This window comes from Toxotes jaculatrix, chromosome 1 (genome assembly GCF_017976425.1).
Source record: "Toxotes jaculatrix isolate fToxJac2 chromosome 1, fToxJac2.pri, whole genome shotgun sequence".
NCBI lineage: Eukaryota > Metazoa > Chordata > Actinopteri > Toxotidae > Toxotes > Toxotes jaculatrix.
In genome coordinates, this window is record NC_054394.1 from 20,801,989 (window position 1) to 20,825,798 (window position 23,810).

At 39.1% G+C, this 23,810-nt stretch overlaps 1 protein-coding gene across 1 annotated transcript; it reads left to right on the top strand.

Moving 5' to 3' along the window:
* The first annotated feature begins 661 nt into the window (after positions 1-661).
* ano5b (anoctamin 5b) lies at positions 662-22,216 on the top strand. Its single transcript, XM_041031753.1, has 20 exons — positions 662-962; positions 10,143-10,207; positions 11,790-11,897; positions 13,598-13,666; positions 13,865-14,161; positions 14,431-14,550; positions 14,919-15,034; positions 15,171-15,305; positions 15,762-15,867; positions 16,155-16,215; positions 16,718-16,869; positions 16,955-17,029; positions 17,162-17,387; positions 17,534-17,703; positions 17,916-18,013; positions 18,509-18,639; positions 18,752-18,957; positions 19,137-19,324; positions 19,536-19,641; positions 19,747-22,216. The coding sequence occupies exons 1-20, from the start codon at positions 887-889 to the stop codon at positions 19,969-19,971; spliced, it is 2,730 nt and encodes a 909-aa protein (XP_040887687.1). The 5' UTR covers positions 662-886; the 3' UTR covers positions 19,972-22,216.
* The last annotated feature ends 1,594 nt before the right edge of the window (positions 22,217-23,810 follow it).

The window sequence follows — 23,810 nt, forward strand, 5'->3', positions numbered from 1 at the left end:
AAGACTGAAATGAACTAAGAAACACAAACTCCGAGTGCACCACTGGAGGAGGACAAACACTAGCCAGAGAGATATTTCACAACCTGAACACCCAAGTATTAGCAGCTTATAGCAGCTTAGCTTATAAATTATCTCTTTTAATAATGTATAACCATTAATAAAATCATTAGTTACAAATTGTTTAAAAGGGTGGGTAATTGAAAAACGGTACCAACCTTTCTTTGTGAAAATGGTGAAACAATAGTTTATTTTCCTGTCACACAATAAGCTATAAAACATATATATTTTATTAAACTTTTACATACAGCACACGTGTGCAATGTTTTAAATGGCCACAAGATGTCCTCATCGTACAGGACACTTCGTTTGTGTTTTTGTTCTATTTTGAAAGGTCGTACAGGTATCCTGCTCAGTACTAATGTGTCCTGCCTTTTTAGCCAACTGACTCACCACATCAACATGACTCACAAACTTTTATTTCAACAGGGTACATGATTAATTGGTTTAAAAATTCTGCCCTTCCTCACCATCTCTCTCTCTCTCCTCTCTCTCTCTCTCTCTCTCTCTCTCTCACCCTCAAACACACGCAAACCATTTTGCCGACAAAAAATAAACCCTGCCACTCCCCTTTACGTCTGCTTGGTATTCTCGGACAGCGTCAGGGAGCCCAGTAGGGCACAGTTTCAGTGGGGATCGGTTACAATGTAAAATATGGTCAATCCAATATCCATAGATCTGGATCTTACTCATTGATTTTCAGTATGAGAACAGTTGGTGTTTGAATGGTGGAGACTTCATCGACCCGACGGGATCACAGCGGCACCTTCACCACCTTCCCCACTTTCCTGAGAAGGTGAAGCCTTCATAATAACACCGTCAACCAGCTATGAGGCGAATAACGGGAAAGGCGAAGGATGAAACTTTGATCGAGCTACAGAGCGCGACGGATTTACAGGCAGGAGGTAATTAAATAAAGATGCTCTCATTAACCTTTAACATCGTCTGGGGGGTCATGAAGAGGTTTCCATCTGGTGTCTTATTGTTATATTTGTCATAAGTGCTGCGGCTTGTTGCAGCTTCTCTGGCAAAGAACACACTACATGGTATAAGAGTAATCCTTATCCCACAGATCTTATAACCCAATTACATTAAACTTTTGAAGAGTATGCCCTCATTTTCAAAACTGGATCCTGTAGAACATAAGTATAGCAAACCATAAAAAATCAAATAAACACAATAACCGCCCATTTCAGCAGATAAGGTGTAAACATGACATTTTTATTGACGTATTATTTTATTTAGTGCCTGGAGATATGCATACCAATTTGCCAATTTTAAAATTTCAGTATCACTCTACAAAATTTAACTTGGTTACTTGTTTTGTGCATCTTGTTTGTCCACAGCCTAATTAAAGTAGCTGTTTTAAAGAGTGATATTTACTTTTTTACTTTTTTTATGCTTAGTACCAATGTGGCCGCTGTTTTCACCACTGAGGCTGTGTCTGTACAATGTCGTCATGCCTGAGCGTAAAGTGGCAGAGTTTGGGAAGTGTTTGGGTTAATAACGGTCATCTCAGGCAGAGGTCAGAACTTTAGTGGATACTGCAGCAGCAGGATAAACCCACCATTTAAAAATGACTTTTCGGCACATGGAAGAGTTTATACTGTCCGATATGTGTGTGTCATTGTACATCACATTAGCAGTGATCCCATGACAAGCACTAAGAGAGATGCTGCATATTGTATGCCTGTGGGGATGTTTACTTGTTCGCTTTGCGTCGCAGGAATGTCCCTTAAAACCTGTGACTGTTGGGTCAGTGAGGCCAAACTGACCAAAACTGAGGTAGATTTGTAGGATTTGGGTTAATTAAAGTCACACCTGTCAGACAGTGTCACTGTAAGATCTCTATAATCATTATCTCCATATGTTTTCAATGTTGATTAAGTTAAGCTGACGAAAGGACAAAACTATCATAAGTGAATAATGTGAGTATAGAAACCTGTGTGTTCCCCCTCTCCGTGATTTGTCAAGCTCAGTATTTGTGTCCACATCTAATAGGATTGCCTCATTTGAGATAGTCAGGCTTCACTGACCCTTTACTTAACAGCAAACCTCTTTTAGTCTGTAGTTTCAGGCAGTGTCCACTAGGATCCATGTGGAGGTTAACAGTCTAGACAGTTTGCCTGGTTGAATGTATGCTTTCAGACATTAGTGTGACAAAATTAAATTTGTTTGACATTATTTGTTGTTTTCATGCACAGTGATCTCGGGGGACACTGAAAAATGAGTTAAAATTAATAGTTTCCACTTCCACAGAGCACCTAATCTCTCAATAGTCCCCCGTTATGTTTCCTCCCAGTTAGCTCCCAGTTTGTGAAGAGGGCACTGCTGTAGTGGCATTCTTACAACATACAGTAGCTGTCAAACAGAAGAAAGTGCACAGAATTTCTTTTTACATTTGACCTACATTCTGTAAGTCAGTTACAGAGCAGGGACATACAGTATGCAGTATGTTGTGTACTTCCTAATATTTGAAATGTCAAACGTCTACATTTCAATGAAAAGTAACCTGAGTGAGGAAAAAAACAGGAAAAAGAACAGGAAAAGCCTTAAGCCACTGTTTGTGGCTTAAGACTAAGTGCTCTGCCATAATGAGAGGATCACTTATTATAAGTTCTTATTAACAATGCATGAATCCAAAAACCTCTTGAAACCCAGATAACCCATTTACATAACCCACGTTTCTCTTATCTCAGGCACTAAAATTCCTAATTTGAGCCCATTTAATTTGCTCATTGACATTTTAAACTCCACACTCAAATGTGCAGTGCTAAATTTATATCATTTTTATTACATTAGCTGAAGCACAGGCGCCTGTAGAAGTTCAGTAATTGTGCCATGTCGTATCTGCCAGAAGACAATTTAGTTTCCAGCAGAAATCTGCAGGTTGGGACTCCATAACATGAAAAACAAAGCACACACTCAAAATGGGCCCTCTTGAAGATAAAGGAAGTGCATGGCATGTATTGATTGACCATATATCCTTTGACCCCAGCTTGTCAGAGCGGAAGATGACTTAAATGCATTGGAAAAGCCTGGTTCTCATGTGATAAGTGCAGCACTGTATTTTAATGAAGATGGCTCAGAGAATGAGAGAATGAAGTTTAGTCCTGAAATAGAAGAATCAGTAGCCTTAATGGAATATCAGATATAGATATCCACATGGCCATTTTAAGGTTCATTATGATGTAATAATTTTAAGTGCATCTTAATATGTAATTTATACATTATATGTTGTTATGGCACTGTAATGAATGTTATCTGAAGACATTACTTCTATCATCTCTGCTACAGGGAGATAATTTAAGTACTGTTAAGCTCATTCAGGTTTTTATTATAATGGTCCTGAATACTGTATGAAAAGTCACTAAAATTACTTTTGTACCCCTAATGAATTCATTTTGATTCACATACATCCACCAGTGAAATAATTTTAGAAATCTCTAGCAAACTAACTGTATTTTTGGTAAAATTTCTGAAATCACTTCAAGAATAGAGACAGCAGAAAGGAGCGTGTGTTTTTGGCTTCTTTTTCTTTATCTCTCTAGAAACGCAAATGAAAACATGATTTATTCGCCAGCATTCATGTTGAATCAAAGTTTGTTGAGCGAACATAATGAAATCTCAGACCTTTTCAGTTCTGCTTTCATTATAGTGTTAATCAGTGTGTTGTTAATAAAGACACGTGTCTGTTTATCTAGGATGAGCTGCAGGTTAATAGACAGCTCTTGTTCTGCAAAAGCTTTGTTCAGGGGCTTATCAGGGCCAGACCTTCAGCCTCATTTGACAGAGGAAACAGACAGAGAAGACGAAGGTGTCTGTTGTCACCTTTCTCTGTGTGTATGGAGTGCATTCTCTGTGTTTTTAACTGGGCTCAAAGCTTTTCACTAGCAAGTTACCAGCTTTTTGGCATCTGTCTGGAATGGTCAGTCAATCATTTTTTATCGAGTGACTCCTCCTTTTAAGTGCTTTTATTAGAAATCCCTCATATTTTTAGAGATTTGCTTCCATTTAAGGTGATTTCACTCTGCTATCTGCAGGCGAGTCAGTGAAGTCATCTTCCAGTCAGAGGTGAAACGAGCCAAAGAGTTGCTATGGAAACAGTAACACTTGTAATTGCATCACCCCCATGATGCTGAATGAGACATGGAAGACAACCAAGATTTCCTCCCAATGAACCAGAGGGCAGCTACAATAGAACTGCTTGGGCTATCTTTTTGTCTTGTGCCGTAAGAAGTTTCAGACTTTTTTTCCTTTTTTTTTTATTAGATTAAAATAAAATGTGCTTGTCTGTGTTGCAAATTGAATTGAATTGAATAGGAGCTATATTTGTCATTGTACAGTATCTCTTGGTAAATGTTGCCTGTTCATAGAGGAAACAGAAACAAACATACTTAGCTGCTTGCCATCTCGCATGAACCATATCAAAACCAGCCAAAGGCTGCATATCATGCAAGCAAGAAAACGACTTTCTGAGTCCGATTTGTGTCGACCAGTATTACTTGGAAACTATTTTCCTTGAACATGAGTTAATTATCAGACCATAAAAGATATCAGACATGGTATTAGTAGTGTATTATGTCATGTCTTATGAAGATAATACATTATCCCCTCTACCCTGCACGTGACCTCTTGTGTACGGAGTTTGTGGTATTTTTTTCACTGTTCAAGCTTTCCGGGAATTGTCAGGAAGGCTTCCCCTTTGGTACTACAATGTTCTCATGATAAGTAAGGAAATTGTAATCCTCATGATAATGCCAAAACAACCCCAATGCAAACGCAGAAACTCATGCTTTAAACACACAACAAGAAAAGAGGATATTTTTGTTATCAATAGTTTTCTCTCCTTACAGTTTATGATTCATAGGATTTCTAATCTGCCATTAGTTGGTGTTATTTGGTATTAATTTACAATACAATTTTTGACAAATTGATATCGCCCCATGGTCCGTTTAGTAGCATTTAGTGGAACTTTCACTTTTATCACATTATTTTCATCAGCAGATTTGAAAACCATATTAAAATTTAAGTTGCTTTCAAGACAACATATGCATGATGTCCTTAAAGCACTCAGCGTACACAATTCCATGACAACTGGGTAAACTCCATTTGCAGATGAAGATCATGTGATACGTTTGAAAGCTGCCGAACTAATAAATAGACCTTGAGGTGAGATTGTTTTCTCAGCTGCTGTTTCCGAGATCAAGAATGAACCTTGAAACTCATTCCAATTTTTGTTTTTGGCAAATATGAGTTTCAGTTATGCCTCGTGTTTTTATCAATTCTTCCTTTTGTAGTTGTGTTATAGTTCTTGGCTCAACAGGAAATGTGTGGAGAGAGATAGAGAGGATGTCTTGTCACAAAGGACATAGACCCACACCAAGATGTGGTTTCACTGTAGCACAATACACACCACTCCTGCTACGACAGTCATGACTTAATTCACTCAAGTGTTTTGGTATGATATTTAATATTTTAATGCTTTACCATTTCAGATTGTGAGTATCTGCCACATTTGCCTAATGCACCCTAGTAATGAAACAGCATGCTTTTCTGATACTGTATAGTGGATGACTTACAGTGTGATCCATTACATTTAGACCAGGTTACTAAACTTAATCACATCAATATTTCATCAACACACAATTCAGCCTTTTGTTTCTTGCCCATCGGACATTAATAAAACTCTTTCAGTCTACAGGGGAGATGTGTAGAGCAATCTCTGACATGTTTGTATCACTTAAGAAAAGTTTTATGTCAGAATCTCTGGCTGTGCTTAATTAGTCTACATGTGTTAATGTGCAAGGGAAAAACAGTGATTTGAAGAGCATTAAATCAAATTAAAAAAGGTGTATATGTGTGAAAGGAGTAAGCAGAGTGCCAGCCTCGTGGAAGAGCTACACAAGAGCTAGTATTGGTGCTTTTTTTCAGATAGGAGACACCCACGTAGCCTGCTTGAGTCATAATAAAAAACAAATTGGTTTTTCAGTGAATCAAATGTACATTACAGGCACACTACCAGCAGGGCTTGCTTAGATGCTCTGATACTGATGGAAGCCCTGGTTGATTGTCACAAGTGATAAAACATTCTGCTGGGCTTTTAGGTTGTTTATTTTCTCAGAATTGGTTCGTCTAAACAGACCCAGGACATTGTTGTAAGCCTAACCTTAACCCTAAGCCTGATCCTAACCTGTGTCTGTCTGTTCTTTAAAGATGGTCCTGCAGTGTTGACCGCATTCAGGATAAACCTGCACTCAGGTACGGGCAGATCAGAGGCTTTTTGTGGTGCCTGTCTGTCCGTCCTCACATTATCATCTGCTGTTGTTTCTCTTTTCATCCGTTTGCTCTCTCATCACACTGAACTCTCCTCACTCGCGAACCATATTTCTATTTCTGTTTTGTCTGTTAATTCTTCTCTGCCTTCCGGTTAGTGTGCTAATCAGAACCAGATGCCTGTTGGATCTGTCTATCTGCTCTTTCAGCTTTTATCTCAGCCTCTGGTCGTATCTGCAGAGCCAGGCTCCTGGTAGTTAAGTGTGCTGTGTCCCGTGTTCATGGCTGGAGTGTCAAATCAGCACTGATGCATGCACTCATATACTGTACTGAGGCATGTTCATGTGGTAATGTTTCAGTTAGGGCTGGGCGATTTGACCATGTAACTCCTTGACCTATAAGATATTCCGTTTTTTGGATTTGCAAAGAAATAGACAGTCCTGACTTATTATTTTAGCAATAAACAGTTACTCAGTTGAGTCCCCAGTAGTTGGGAAGGTTACATTCCCCACTACAGAGAATTTTGTCCATATCGCCCACCCCTAGTGTCTGTAATACAATGTGCACAACTGGTGTACAGTGGTGGAAGAAATATTGATATCTTTTAAGTAAACAGTTTTGTAAAAGTAAAATATTTCCCTCTGAAATGTGGTGGAGTAGAAGTATAAAGTAGGATATACTGTAAATACACAAAAATCGTACTTGGGTAAAGAACTTGAATAAATTACATTCCACCACTGCTGGTGTGTATAGAGTTTCATGTGTCAGAATACTGTACATAGCAAGTTTGTGACAACTTCTTGACACTGTAAAATATGCATTATGTATTGTGTTTGTGTGTGTGGGTAAGTGTATGTGGGTGGCTGACATATCGTTTCACATCCTCTTGTCAGACAAATACTAGACCCTGGATGTCAGTTCAGATTGAGAAATGCAGGTTCCCACTTGTTTTGATGACTCACTCTGGGATACAGTGATGAGGGCCACTCTCTTGCCAGTTACTCATGCTGGCATGCAGAATGAAACTGTGGAGCGCTAAATGTGCATCTCATCTGGAGGCTCTGCATGTTCCAGAGGTGCAGAAAGTAGAGGCAGATTTTCTGCCCAGAGGCAGTCACCATCACAGGGAACTGAAACTTCTTCGGATTGCAGTTACTTAGGTTTTGGCATGATGCAGCCGGACAATAGCAGATTTATTTGCATCAAGAGGGAATGCACAGCCTTTTGTCTGTGCATGATCAGCACATGCTGCTGGGAATCGATATATATTGGCACAAGCAGCCTCCTTTTCTGATTTACTGTAGGCCTACTCAGGCTTACTCAGTGATGGAGAATTGTCTGGCCCTAATTCTGATCACTCCTCACTGCCCTTAAATGTTCTGGCTAATACAGGTGAAGCAGCAATTGTGGACCTGTTGTCTTGGAGTCATGGACAAACACTTCTCTATGGGCCTTACCTGCAAGCATTTTAACTTGAGGACTATGGGGACTATTGCTGGTTATCTTCCAACAGGTTCCTAACTTTAAGAGAAGATTTTTGAGGAGAAGTGGAGTAAGACACAAGAAATACTTTCCCACTGCTTGGTGAGTGGGATATTTACAGTTTTTTCTTTTACAGGAGGTGCGCTTATTTCTGCCTGCTGGATTGATTATAAAGCGAGGAATGTGGGCCAGTATTGTCATTTCTGGTGTTCATTATTTTATGAAGGTGCCATGGATTTTCAAGCCTATTTCTTCTACTATTTCTACTTCCTTTGACACACCAGGTTCTTACCAGCTATTCCTTTATACCAACTGAACAAATACACATGAATTTGCTGTCTCATTGATCTTATAAATGGAGATCAGTTGACTGGTCAAGGAGAGTAATACTCAGCTGGTCAAAACATTCACATAATGTTTTCAGTGGTTTCTCTGTGGTTTCGGAGGGAAAAATGAACAGAATTCTTTCAGCTCTGGCATCGCAATCTTTAGCAGTGGGGTCTAAAAGACGTGGGTGTTGCATAATGTGAAGTGTAGGATCCAGCATTTTTGGAGCTTGACCTGTGCCAGGGACTGAAAGTCATCATACAGCAAGACATCAGATCAAGAAAGTTGGGGCTTTTACATTAACTTATGGATTTCTTTCACATCCATATCAAGGAGCAATACCCTGCAGCAGCAGACCATTTGGGAAAACTAGTTCCATCTTAGGTGGTGGTTAAAAACGTCTCTTTGATTTAGTGCCCACTAAAGGTTGCTGGCATATTTTTTAATAAGTTGGCATTCTGTGTTCACAGGAGAATATCTCAGTTACTGTAAATAGCAGCTGAAGTGTAATTGGGTTGCATGGGTGGAAAGTGTGTTAGAAAACGTTGTGCATGAGCTTTACTGTCAAACGAGCCGTAATTTAGTAAATTTACGTCCTCAGCCACAGTTGCCATGGTAATTGTGCATTAATGAATGAGTGTGATTTCAGTATACAGTGGTTATTTTTAGTGAATGGACATCTATACTCATTTGTGCTGGTCTGTGTTTGTGCTGTAGTCTGCTCTTGCTGCTCACTTCTACGCATTGCATTTATGACCTTCATTTATTTGTCTCTCTGTGGAAGTTGGAGTAACACACTGCTGACCCTTTGCTTCTGTTTGCTCAAGCCAGGATCTGATTACTGGCTGTGCACAGTTGGAGTAAGACCAAACAAGTGAGACATAAAAGGAAAAAGAAAAACGCAGCTAAAGAGAAAGAAAAAAAGAAAACAACAACTCAGCTGCACAGACAACGATGCTTCCCACGAGCCCAAAGGAAAAAATCACAGTCATTTGCCCCCACATATATAGGCCATATTAACATTCCTTGTGAGTACGTCCACATGGAGACACCACAGCCCTTTTCTTGTTAGCTCACATAGCTGTCTATGATATCATTGCGTCTAATCAGAGGTGGCTGTCTGTGTGGCTAGGCTCTAGCAGAAGGAGGCTGGAGATCTTTGTCTCCTTTGTGTGCTGACTGTGTTTCATCTAGGGGTAGGTTGGACTTCTGGTACAGCAGCCAACCCAGCCTCTGGTCCCTCCCCTTCACTGATGTCTTCATGCATGTTCCAGCCTCCCCCACACAGGAAGTGCAGCTTTCCCACCATTCAGGAATAATAAGGGGAACAGGCAGAGAGCAGAGCAATGCCACATGAGCACATTCCCTTTGCCAGAGAGTTGCCATGCAGGAAGAGAGAGGCACTGCTGGAATGTTGTGTGTCATTGTATTAGAGATGAAGAGGAGTGTGTGTGCTGCCGCCTTTGTGTTTCTCATCTCTCTCTCTCAGCTCCTATAAATGCTTACCAATATGTTAAGAGTCTGTATCTGCTGATGTTGCCAAGAGACAGTGGGATTTTTATTAGGCCCTTGTTAAATTGAGTTTGTCTGTGATGCACGCGCTGCCATAACAATTATCGGCTGGCTGATTGCTCTTAAAGGGATAGCGTGGTTTGGAGTGAGCCTCATTATTGTTATTCTGCATAACACATACCCTGTGTGGATATAAACCTAGCTTAGCTAAATTACTGAATGTTGGTGGGATGATACTGTACTGTCAATTTATTAGGGTAGCACTGACGTATTTTTTTTTGTAATTTGTAAACAAGCACATGTGAAATTATAACCACAACATCTCTGGTCTCTGGTATTTTCAGTACCTTTCTTTAAGAATTTTGAAATGTGAACAGTACCAGTTGCTTCTGCTGTCAGTTGTATGAACATTATTTACCCTTCTACACAAATTTTGAATACTTACTGTACATGCTTCTGTACATATAATTGTTGAGTTTCTTTTGCAGATGAAAGCAGTGGAAATGGTGTCAGCTCACAGTCTGAGAGAGGGACACTGCCTGGACATACAGAAGTAAGTAATGACACAGTGATGTATCTGTGGGTGTTTCAGCATATGTACTTATCTTAGCATAAAGACTAGGAACAGGGCGGAACAGCTAACCTGGCTCTGTATGAAGGTTAAAAAGCTCATCAGTTAACGCAGTATATCTTGTTTGTTTAAAATGGCATGTTTTGCTTCTCTTGGTTTGTTGGTTGGTTTTATTGGTTTGATTGGTCATTGGTTACAGTTTCATATTAACCAAACTAACTTAAAACTCTCTTCAAGAAAGTGAATAAACATATTTCCCAAAATGATGAGCTTACTTAATGTAATACTTAAGATTTTCAAAAACGGTTAAGGTATTTTTTATGATGTTTTCAAAGCCTGTGTTCTTTTCTTTGCCGCCACAAGACTGTTTATGTCAGTGTTTATGTTTGTGTGATTTTTGTCGACTTGTTCACTGATCTTTCGTTGACTCACAGTTCTCACTGCTGAGTCACAAGACCTGTGTGTCTCAAAGAGCTCCTCTCATTACTCTAACAGCGAGACAGAAATAAACTGTCGCTGCTCAAACATGAGCCTGTTGCCTGTCAGTGAGGCCATGAAGCAAATGGTTTATCCGTCTTAATTCATAACACTGACTATATTATGCTTTTGTGATGTATGACTTCAAGATTTGGTGGATGAATGGAACACTTTCTTGACTCTGCTAATCTCATGCCATTGTTGTAAGACAGTCTGTCAGTACGTGTATGGATCTGGTAAACAACCTGGGTGGGGTTCAGTAAACTACTGAACATACTGAGTACTCCATGTCGTATGTTAAGCCTTTATATTATGGCAGACGTATATTGCCTCTCAAAAATCAACAAATTGGAAAACTGCCAGGCTTTCAGCCGGTTGTTCTCTTCCTTCTGCAAACACTGGCATCATTAAGCCGACTGGAAAATTGAAAGTGAACCTTGTTCTTTTAAAGTCATGTTAAAGTGAAGCATGTATTGATATGTATAATTAAATTAACCTATACCTTTTCAGAGTACATTATATTTCAGTTAATTTCTGTCATCAAAATAATTCTGATTAAGTTCAAATCAAAAAGACAAAGACATAGTATGTATGGAGTTAAGACAACGTCTAAAATACAAATCTTGATATAGAACATGTAGAGCTCATTCCTCCCGCCCCATCAACTATTTCTGTATAATGACAGACTGTGATTGTCCAGATTTATTTTTCATTCTATGTGGTTTTTGTACAGTCATCATGGCCACCCTCTAAACCCTCAGGAAACAACATCTTCTTGAAATACTTTTCAGTATTGTCCTGTGCGTTGATAAGTGAATGTCTAATCCCTGGAATCAGTAGTTTACAGTAACCTAATGTATAATGTAACCTACATGTATAATTCTGGCACATAGTGTGCTTCTCTATACTGCTCTTCTCTGTACTCTATCTAATGCTGTGTGTCTATAAGTGTTATGTCTGTCCTCAAGATTCTGTTTCATTTCTCTCGTTTCTCAGTATCAGTTGTAGTATTTCTTCTGTTCGCTTATGCTTCCCATTCTTTGAGAAAGCTAAAAGTGTTATTTTATGCCTGTTGTTTGTCCTTCAGACAGACAAGCTACAACCAAACAAAGACACTGTGTTCTTCAGGGACGGAGTGCGAAGAATAGACTTTGTGTTGTCTTACGTCGATGACAAAGATGGAGAAAAGAAACAGGTAGGTGTAACAGAGAAGTGGCACACTGCTTGACTACTCAGCATTTTACAGTGTGGCCAGTGAGCAACTATGATGCTGCCAACATTATTACACCATATATACCCAGAACAGGAATACACGGTACCGCAAAGAGGAAGTGAGATTCAAATCACATATTTTCCATGGACATATGACATTTGTGATCTGCACTTATTGAAGTGAACAGATTTGATATTATTTGGTAAAGTAAAGATCAGCTGTTTACTGACACAGACATGTAGTTATATAAGAGGATGCATCAGTACATCTAGTTTTTAAAGGAGTTGTGTGATAAAACTCAGCCAGTTATATCACTTTTTGTGTCTGTTGGTGCTCCATAGAGTTGTAGTTGTCAGAGTATTTTGATTCGTATTTTTACAGCAGCTATGATCAATGTATCAGGTGAAACCTGAGAACAGTTTCACACAAAGGTTGTGTCCAAAATCACTTCCTCATTCACTGCTCCCTTTATAACGGAGACTTGGTAGTTTTGAGTCAGCAGAAAACTGAGGTTTTGGACAGGAACTAATCATCATCACGAGTTTGACTGCCTGCCCTCTGGAAAAGGGCTGCAGGACATCTAGACCAAAACCATTTATAAACAGGTTATTTAACATTTACAACTTAGTTTACATGATATAAGCATTAACTTCTACATCAGCTTTAGTTTGACTAGCTGTTGATCTAAAGGTGAAACTTTAAATAGTTGAAATGTAGAGAGAACAATACAGTAAATAATTGTTCAGAGTGGTAAAAATGTTGAGCTGTTGTTATCACATTTTAAGTTCCTATTCTTCCTAATCAGTATACCCTAATTCAATTAAATATTTTAGCATTTGTATTCAGCAATAAAGCATTTATAAATTTTAGTATGACATCAATAAAGGGTCTCAGCTTTGCCAACTTCTAATAAGCCATTAGCAAAAGTCAATCACCTGCAATGATACATTTTAATAAATCAGGCAGCTGTAAATGTTAATGAGCTGTTTATAAATGGATTTTAGTTCAGATGACCTGCAGCCCTTTTCCATCAGTCAAGTGGTCAAACAGTCTATCGGAGAGGTCTCCCTGATGAATTAAAGAGCTAAAAATACAAGCAAAGTGTTGTGCTGGAGGAAGATTTTACCAAATCTGGCTATAAAGCATGAATAAATGATTGATTAACCATTACCATTAACCATGTCAGTAATTACAGCTTTCTTCCAAATCCAACAGCTTGTCTGTACTTTTGTGAATCCAAGTTCCTTTTTACTTTGCCTTGTTAATGGGATCTCATTGTTAAAAGTAAAAGTCTTAAATGACTAATTTAGGTTTTAATTTACATTTGTTTTGTTATTGTTGTATAATCACGCCCTTCTATCACTGTACCAGACTTTTGCCCCACAGTATTTATCTAGGTCAGTAAAGGAGAGTTTGCCTGCCCAGTGTCTACTGATAGACAGGCATTAACTGTCCCCTGAATCCATTTGGAAGTTATAATAGTATTTTTTATATCAATATCTTGTGTGAGAAGCCACATCTGTTGTTGCAACCACTTGTTACCAGTCACCATGACCTCTGTGCAAATCCATTTGTTAGAGTTTGAGATTGATTTTATTAATTTTATGTTATGTGGCAAGGTAAAGCCACAGCAGAACCACTAGGTAAAGTGGAAAATTAATGGTTTGTGTGTTTATCCACAGGAAAGGAGGAGGGAGTTCGAGGCCAACCTTGAGAAAGCAGGACTGGAGCTCGAGACAGACGACAAATCAGTAAGAAATTCAGCCATAGAGTACCTGCACCACCTAGTGGCTAGTTTGCTCAGGCACATTATATTTTACAGAAAAAAAGTCTTAAAGGGATGGTTCAGTGTTAGAGTAGAGAGCCATGAGTATTTCAGTACTTTCAGTATTTTCAGTCAATTGTGAAGAAATCTTTATAAATAGTTATTCTATTTATGCTTATATCAGGACTCCAAAGACCAGAAGACATATTTCTTGAAGATCCATGCTCCATGGGACGTACTGGCCACCTATGCTGATGTCTTAAAGATCAAAGTTCCCTTCAAGGAGAGTGATATCCCCCATGGTCAGGGATGGTCAGTGGACATCCCACTGGAGTGGCTCTCACATCCTTTCCGTCTGCCAGACCACATAATGCGCCCACAGCCTGACTATTTCACCTACCCCTTCGACAAGAACAAGACTGACTTCTTCCTCATCACTGACAAGGATACGTTCTTCCCACCATCCACAAGAAACAGGATTGTGAGTATTTCTTCTTTCAAATCAGAATTTACTTGTTACATTGCCGGTTTCTCTTGGGTCTGAGATTTTAGCATTTATAAAAGAAAAATGCTTCCACAAGTTCACCCCAGTTAAACTCTCCAAATTCGTATGGACAGGCTGACTCTGTAGGGTTCGCTCTGCAGTGTTAGAAAATGCTTCTGCAACAATGAAGCGAAATGCATTTAGCTAAAAAGTTCAAATGAATCCAAATCCCTTAATCTCCTGTTAAATCCCTTCCTTGTTGTGAGGTGTTCTACATCCTGGCTCGCTGTCCGTACTACAAAGAGGGTCGGAAAGACAAAGACAAGACGGGAATCAAGCGATTACTCAGCAATGGGACCTACACAGCAGCCTTCCCACTTCATGATGTAAGATCACATAAAAGGAGGGACATAAATATGCACAGGTCAAACAATCAAAGTACATTTACTCAAGTGAACAGCTGCTTCTAAACACTACCACTTTAGCTCCTCAGCAGTGTTTTACTATTAATAATTCTTTACTACTACTACTAGATTTTCCATCACATCAGTATTTTATTAGCTGTTAACTAAGTACCCATTATATAAAACAAAGCCCAGAATTTTCCTTTTCACGTGAAGGAAAATGTGATGAAACAGTTCTAAAAATGCTGATGAGAGAGGGTTAATGGAAGGAACAGTTTGACAGTTTTTTGTGTAATTTTCAAGAATCTTTTGCTCGACTGCCCACCCTCAGTTGTTTGTTTTCTTTTCAGTGTCGATACTGGAAAAGGGCAAGAAATGCTGAATGTGAGAGTGAGCGCTACAACTTGTACAAGCACTGGGCCAGGTTTCTTTGCTTTTACAAGGAGCAGCCTCTGAACCTCATCAGGTAAACCAACAGCACCCGAATTCGGTCAAGCTACTGTTTTCACACAAGTTTGTACGTTTGTCACTGATTCTGATGTTGAAACCGGAGAATTTACTTCTGAGTTAGACGTGACATTACAGTGATTCTTTGACTGCAGGAAGTACTATGGGGAAAAGATTGGGATCTACTTCGCCTGGTTGGGCTTCTACACGGAGATGCTGTTCTTTGCAGCTGTCATGGGCCTTATATGTTTCACCTATGGAGTGCTCAGTTATGATGACAACATATCAAGGTTAGTACCACCAGAGGGCATCAGGGAGCTGATAACCATATGGCCAAAAGTATGTGGACACGCAAATATTATGTTCATATGTGATTGTTGGCCATTTTATTCCAAAACCATGGGCATTCATATACTGCTATAATAGCTCCCACTCTCCTGGGAAGTTTTTTTTTTTTTTCTAACAAGATTATGGAATCTGGCTGACCTAGTACTTGCTCCCATTCAACCACAAGGATATTAGTAAAGGCAGGCTCTGATTTTGGGTGATAACTTCAGTGTTGTTTAGGAATTAAGCCATAAAGCTTTGAAAGACTGACTTTGACTTTGCAAGACTAAAAGTTGGCCTGTTCAGAGCTTGATTCTAGATGCACATCATTATATTTTAACAGCGCATTTTGAATAAATACTGCTGTGTTTACCTTTGATTCTATTTATTTATGTTCATTTAATTCTTGCTCTTTTTAGCAAAGAAATTTGTGACGCCAACATTGGGGGCAGCATTGTGATGTGTCCTCTTTGTGATAAAAAATGCCCTTTCTGGAAGCTCAACTCTACATGTCTCTCATCCTGGGTAAAACATTTCACTTATATGTTAATTGGACACTGTTTTAAAGTCAGGAATAACATTTTATGTTTTTGCTACAGAGCTGAAATTTACAGTCATTTAATTCAATTAAGATTTTTTTATCTGTTACGATGATCTGAGATATTTTGGTCAACCACGTTTAATTATTATATCACATAAAATAAAGAAATTGCATCCTGCTGAGTAAACAGTATGTCACCCTTTTAATGCCCAGCATGTCACTTCCTGTACTTCTCTAAGGAACTTATCCTTTTCCATATTTTCTCTCCCAGCAATCCCATCTGTTTGATAATGAGGGAACGGTATTCTTTGCCATATTTATGGGGATTTGGGGTAAGTGTCAGCCTGTGCTACTCTTACAGTGTTTAAGATCCAATGTACCCCCTCCTCCTGTAAGACAGATTTTCACAGTTAAAGCCTTTTCACACTAAAGCATCAACCTTCATCCATACTGCCTCAGCCCAGAGCAACTTGCCAGCACAATTATGTTGTTTTGTACAAGCAGTTGGATAGTTTGCCCAGCACAGTGTAGGCCACAAACGGCTGAAAACTGACGTCATGCACATCAGTTAGCCAAGAAATGAGAGAGTAATAGCACAGCTGAAACACATTACACTTAAAAAAAGAAAAAAAAACAACAACAACACAGTCACTCTCTGTTTTTAGACAGTGCAAAATCCACTACTTGATTAAGGTCATAAAACAATCTGTCCAAATAACAGATGGACACATAAACGCACTCTCACAAAGATTAACTTCTCGTTGTACAACAAAAGCTATGTTAGGTGACTCCCAAACTAAGATTTTACAACTTTTTGTTTCATTTCTTTGACAGTAACCCTGTTTCTGGAGTTCTGGAAGCGGCGTCAGGCCCGGCTGGAGTACGAGTGGGACTTGGTGGATTTTGAAGAGGAGCAACAACAGCTTCAAATCCGGCCAGAGTTCGAGATCAGATGCACTAACAGGAGACTCAACAAGATCACTCAGGTGTTTTAGAGCCTTCTTTCAGACATGACATTAAACATGACAAATGTGAAAAAAATGATAATAATGACAGTAATTAATCTTTCAGGAAATGGAGCCATATCTCCCCATCACCAGCAAGTGTGCTCGCTTCTGCCTCTCTGGAGCCACTGTCATATTCTGGGTAACTGAATATTCACTTCAGTTGTATGCGGGTGTGTGTGCCATTTACTCTATACCTACATGGGATTACCATGGGTAATCCCATGCTTAGTCACATACTGTCAACAGCTTTATGTGTGTGTGCTCTCTGCAGATTTCTCTGATTGTGGCCTGTATTATTGGGGTCATAGCCTACAGGCTGGCCGTGTATGCTGCCTTTGCAAGCATCATTAAAGACCCTATGAGGAAGATCCAGTTGGTGGGCAGATTCATAACTCCACAGTTAGCGACTTCTGTCACTGCTTCCTGCATCAACTTTGTCATCATCATGATCCTCAACTTCTTTTATGAGAGGGTGGCCATTTGGATCACTGACATGGGTGAGGAAGTCTCATCTGACAGTAACTGAATCTAAGGAAACAGAAGAACTGAGAGCTTAAACACGCATGATCATCATTTTGTCTTTTCAGACTCTACTATCTGATGTTTACTGTAACATGAGATGCAATCTTTCTGCTTCCTGCAGAAATCCCAAAGACCCACCTGGAATATGAGAACAGGTTGACCATGAAGATGTTTCTGTTCCAGTTTGTCAACTACTACTCCTCGTGCTTCTATGTGGCCTTCTTCAAAGGCAAATTTGTGGGTTATCCCGGTGAATACTCATACATGTTTGGCAAACTGAGGAATGAAGAGGTGAGTTTTTCCTTACAAATTAAACTCAAATGAAAGTTTCTCTTGTGTTCAGAACTGAGATGCATTTCTTTAAATAAACATCCCCATAGCAAAGCCGAGGTTTTCTACATTTTTCTACAACTAAAGGCAGCTTTATAATCTGAGGGCTATCAACTGGAAGTGCATCAAATAACAGGGTGTTATATAAAACTAAAAACCTCTTGCTGTCCTAGTGTGACCCTGGAGGCTGTCTGATTGAGCTGACTACACAGCTGGTGATCGTCATGGTTGGAAAACAATTATGGGGAAACATTCAGGAAGCCCTGCTGCCGTGAGTCCGTCAAATCTTTGTCCTCCGCACAATCTGTCACCTCTTTATTATTCAACTTATTCATTTACTCAGTGTGAAATTAGCAATAAGCAACAACAAGACAGCATTTTTAGTGCACTGATTATATGTTATAAAACATACAGATTGCTTGAAAGCCCATAAAAATGATGTTTATTTATTTTTTGCCATACACAAACAAAATATTGTGGCTCACACAAAAGTTGTTAACCAGTGCAAACCAGATCAATATGTTGTGTGTAAAGTTGTCATTGTGTGGGTACAATTATATTTACCATCAATAAATATAATTTCCCAATGTGTCCACACACCCATTTTTGCTGCTCTACCACAAATACATGGGAATGCCCTCAGTTGACTACATGTTTTTAAGAATTGGTTTAGCCTACAGAGGGTGCTAAGTCATGAGTCTGGTCTTACCTTTATTTAATTAGTCCCAGATTGACATATGGTCCTTCTTCATGGGCTCCTTGATAGGTTGATACGTAACTGGTGGAGTAGCAGAAAGGGACGGCACCATCCTGAGAACCATTTCAGCCGCTGGGAGCAGGACCACGTCCTGCAGAACTTCAGCCAGCTGGGCTTGTTCTACGAGTACCTTGAGATGGGTGAGAAATGTCACTGGTCTGCCTGTATGATATATGGAATTATAAATTAGAGGTCACACATTTTTACTCATGACTCAGTCTCTCTAACTGTTCTCCCTGTCTGTCGTTTCAGTGGTCCAGTTTGGCTTCATTACTCTGTTTGTGGCCTCTTTCCCATTGGCTCCGCTCCTGGCTCTTTTCAACAACATCCTGGAGATCAGGGTGGACGCCTGGAAGTTCACCACCCAGTTCAGACGACCGGTGGCATCTAAGGCTAGAAACATCGGAGCGTGGCAGGAAATCCTCAACGCAGTGGCCATTTTGTCCGTTGTTACCAATGTGAGTTTTGTTTGACAGTTGTTTTCAGAATCTCTATATATATTATCATGTATGATACAATTTTTTGATGGTGACTTGCATAAAATGTCAACTAAGCAACAAACCACCTATTTTTGCAGAATTTTTACTTCACCATCAAGCATTTTATTGACAGCGTTTTGTGCTTACTTTCATTCCAGGCTTTTATCATGGCGTTCACCTCAGACATGATACCTCGTATGGTCTACTTCTATGCCTACAGTAAAGGGGCTGGCATGAGGGGCTACGTCAACAACAGTTTGTCAGTATACAACATCTCACAAATAAAAGAGCTCCACATGCCGGAGGAACGCGACAACTGGTTAGATAACTCGACCGCCACCTGCAGGTATCAGGGAAAGATCTTGTTATGTTATATTTGATTTTACTCAAGAATTTGAATCCTAAGTGTTTATATTTTGTAGTTGGAGTTGCCAGGTAGGTTTTGAAGTTCTACACTTAGCAAGTACTGATGTGTACCAGTAATGTACCAGTACATTTTTACATGAATATATACATTATTCCTTGTATTATGCCCCTCTTCTTGTTGTTTTGTGCAGATACCGTGACTACCGTTACCCTCCAGGCCACCTGAGTGAGTACAAGCACACCATGCAGTTCTGGCACATCCTGGCAGCCAAAATGGCCTTCATTATTATCATGGAAGTAAGACAACACGTTTTCTTTCTACCTTACACTCTAAGAATAAATGTTCAGAATGCATGAAGGAAATTGATTAAACTGTATTGTGTGATAATTCCCCCTCTGCAGCATGTGGTCTTTGTGGTGAAGTTCTTTGTGGCGTGGATGATCCCAGACGTCCCGTCCGACGTGAAGGCACGGATTAAACGAGAACGCTACCTGATTCAAGAGTACCTGCATAACTACGAGGTGGAGAAGCTCAAACTCCAGCTGAGTGCCAGTTTCATCACAGAGCCACAGTCGGAAATGTCCTCGATGACAGACAAACATGAAGTGTTGTCTGAGTGCCTGTAGCCCCTGCCTTGCTCCTCTAACTCCGCTAACCAAGCCAAGAATGGACACGTCAGGAATTTAATACCCTCTTGAGAACATCCATATGCAAGGGCTTTTGTCTTGGGGATAAAAACTCTGTTATCTTTTATTTTTAAATGGACATTAACATCTGTCAAAATAATATACTCCTGTACTAGGATCTGCATAGAGGCAGCAAAAAAAACAAACAAATCCAATGCAACATTTCACTTTGCTTACATACTTTAAATCAGCTTCTTGAGTGTAACTTTTCTGTGCCATTAAAAAAAAGTTGGAAAGTGTTGGGATGGAAAACAGCAAAAAGAGTGTAACTGCAGTTTGTGTCATTCCCCGTGTAATGCATTCAAACTTTCCATTTCTTGTAACCAAATGACTCTGTATGTGCTGATAAAAGTTAAAGCTTGTGGTGTTGAACATGTGACGTTAGGTGTAATTAGACTTTAAAGAGCTGGTTATGATATTATTCATTTAATTTTCTGCATGTGATTCTTTTACTGAGAATACAAGATGAAGGACTGAACTGTTTAGACAAGAATATACAGTATTTGTCAGTAGTGAAATCGTTTGAATGGTTCATATCATTTAACTATGAATGTAGAAAACACTCAAACTTACAAATGTTCAAATATACCAGATATGAAACACATCTATATATAAAAAAATTAAATAGGCGGTGCTTATTCCTCAGACAGTTTCTTTTTAAAACATTTTTTAAATTGGTAGCTACGTAATGTTTAGTTCCACTGATCTATAGCAGGGCTATAAGATTTGTCAGTTTTGTTATTTGAGTGTATTATATTTAGGGAAAAGCTCTTAAGAACTGTGCATTTGAAAACCAAGTACCTCCATTATACTGCAGTGATTCCACACTGAGTCAGGGGCTGCAATAGTATTGGGGTGAGACAGAAGCTGCAGGCTCATTGTGTCTCATCTTCCAGATGTATTTCCAACTTGCTCCGGGACCAATTACAAGACTTCTACCAAAAGAACAGATAACATGAAGGAAATGTTGGAAGATCTCTGGACAGATCTTCTGTTTTAATACAATCACTTTGTGTGCATGAGTTCAGGTTGGCTTTACTCCTCCTTCTATCACACATGGATAATTAATGGCCTATATTTCTGTTTTCAGATTTCCCATTATTGGTGTCTTCATATGCTGGAGGCATAAACAATTGTAACCTTGATTTCAGAGATATAAAGAAAAGAAAGAAGAAAGACGTTCTTGTACCCTGCTTGGAATACATGAGTGAAGATTTCAGTGAAAAAAAAAAAAAAAACAACTTAAGGACTTTTAGTACCCTGTTCATACTCTCCAGCTAGATACTAAGTGTTGCTGTAGATATAAAGAATATGTTATCTATTTAAATGGGATGTAGAGCAATTAATTTATTGATCTGTTTCTGTAGCCTGAAGCGTTTGTGTTTAGAGTTACTTCGTAATCCTTTTTGTTTTTGCATCACTTTAATCACTGCACCTAATTTCTTTTTTTGTTCTAGTCTTCACCTCATTTAAATGACAATCAGGCAGTGTTAGCTCAGAAAGTTCTTCGAGTACATTCTGTACACCTTCAAGTACATTTTGTACACTTTACTTTTTTCTCAAGGGACCAGCCAAGTAAAAATCTCCAACAGTCTGTGGGAGGCATGGATCTGATTATATTTCTTTTCAGTAGATTAGTGATTTATCAGATACAGTATGGCTTTTGTTTCTGGTTAAGTTTGACATGCATTTGGAGTTTTCTGTGTTTCTATCAAGACTTTCTTTGTGATTTTTACACAGTAAATGATGCAGATGTGATTCCAGCTAACAGCAAATTGTATCTGACAGTCAAAAAAAGCCTGACTTACTCTAATCTCAGGATTAAACATCTTCTAATGTTTGTTGAGCATCACTTGTTGTCACAGTATGCAGATGTCAGATGTGTGCAAGGGGTTAGAGCATGTTACTGCAAGATGCATGTTGTACTGTGTTTCCCAACAAACAAAATGCCTTACTTGTTTTTGTATGATTTTGTAATGACGGAGTTTCCTATCTGAATCCAAAACCTGTTTCATATCAATTGTTGCTGCTGCTAGTCTTTGCTAAGTAGTTGTTCTGTCTGGTTTGATGTGCATGAATTACTCTTATGTAAATATTCTGTTCGGTTACATTCTAAGCTCACTGTAGCCTATGGTGCAGAAATGCATTTAAGCTGGTATATTCACAATAAATGAATAAACAATTAGGTGTTGTTTTGAGTTTTAGTAACACATAGCGTACACAACATCACAAAACCAGATAACACAAGTCAAAAAAATATGACGTGAGGCCAAGAAAAAGGCCTGTATACTTTACAAGGACCTTACCCTAATTTGGAAGATCACCATCAGACATGTTTCAAGATATATAAATAAATAAAGAGTGCAATTTCTTTTTTGGAACTTTGCCGCTTTAGCAGAAGAATATGAAAACACTAGAAGTCTCTCTAGTGTCCAGCCTTGTCCAGCCTGCCCGCAATGATGTGTGTCATTGCATGCAGTGAAGGTGAAGCAACACAGTGAAGTAACCATAAACAAAACAGATTTTTGACTTGAGGGGAACTTTAAGAAAAAGGAGAAGAAAACAACGAATATATAAAACGTGATCTAGCATTTGAATACAAAGAAAGTAAGTGGAAACAGAAGCATTCAGCACCAATCATCTCACAATAGTCATACAAAAGAAAGTAGAAAAAAGAAAAGGAAAAGTTATGTTTATTATGTTTAAGTCTTGAATTACGTTTGAGCAAAGTGCAGTGTCATATATGACCACCAGGTGGCACCCAACACCCACAAATAACAAGAAAGGCACTGGTCGCTTTTTTCCCCAACGCCCCAACGCTTTAATTCTTTAATCACACATCTAAGGTATATCTTTAAAATATATTATTATTGTTGTTATTATTGATATTATTATTATTATTATTATTATTAGTGGTAGTAAAAGTAGTTGTAGTAGTTTTATTATTAATTCATTTGGTCTGCAGACAGTTGCTAGATAATGTATCCTTGAATTCTCCTGAAATATACAATTTCCAAAATTTTGTTCATGTCTCTGTGGGAAGATGTGGTTGGCAGGGGGATGAAAATCTGGGAGACGCTTAAATTATTGATGGATCTCTACGCTGAGAAGAGGAGTCTGTTGGTGGGAGGGGAGGGGGGGGGGGGGGGGGGGGCATCCACTCCTGCTCATTTGGTTTCCATAGCACCGCCCTCGGGAGATCTGCAGCTTTCATGTATGGGGTTACTGTCCTTGTTTTGATTTATACTTTTAAAGCATAAAAACGCAAACAAATAAAACTATATAATCGAAACAGAGTTGTGTTATTATTTAGGTTTCGAAATAAGAGACAGATCGAACTGTGAAACATTTCCTTCCCCCCCCCCCCCCCCTACCACAACCACCACCACAGCAATGTTTTATGAAATTACGTTATGGAAACCGACTCATGTGTGTGATTTAGCCTCTTATATTTTGACTCTGGCCTTCATCTGTGCTGTGCAGCTGGCCATATGTTGAACGCGGAGCTGCTGTCGCTGACCTCGGTGCTGAACACGACGTCAGATGAACCTGCGCTCACCACAGGAGACACGATACAGCCTCACTCCCTCTTTGATTGATTGAAGCTACTTCAAACACCCACTTCTGCCTTATAAACTTTTAGCTTTTTTGAAAAAAAAAATCCTCACACTCTCTCTCTCTCTCCCTCTTTTTTCTTTTTTTCTGTTGCGGACACTGATCCATATCGCTCGACGACGCTGGCTATCAGTTTCACTCCTTTTCGTTTTCGTCGTGATGGC

Excerpts from the sequence above, each read along its gene's own strand:
- ano5b (XM_041031753.1), top strand. The coding sequence starts at position 887 with ATGAGGCGAATAACGGGAAAGGCGAAGGATGAAACTTTGATCGAGCTA. Across the intron at positions 10,208-11,789 it reads CACTGCCTGGACATACAGAA|ACAGACAAGCTACAACCAAA; the intron begins GTAAGTAATGAC and ends TTTGTCCTTCAG. Across the intron at positions 16,870-16,954 it reads GACTCAACAAGATCACTCAG|GAAATGGAGCCATATCTCCC; the intron begins GTGTTTTAGAGC and ends TTAATCTTTCAG.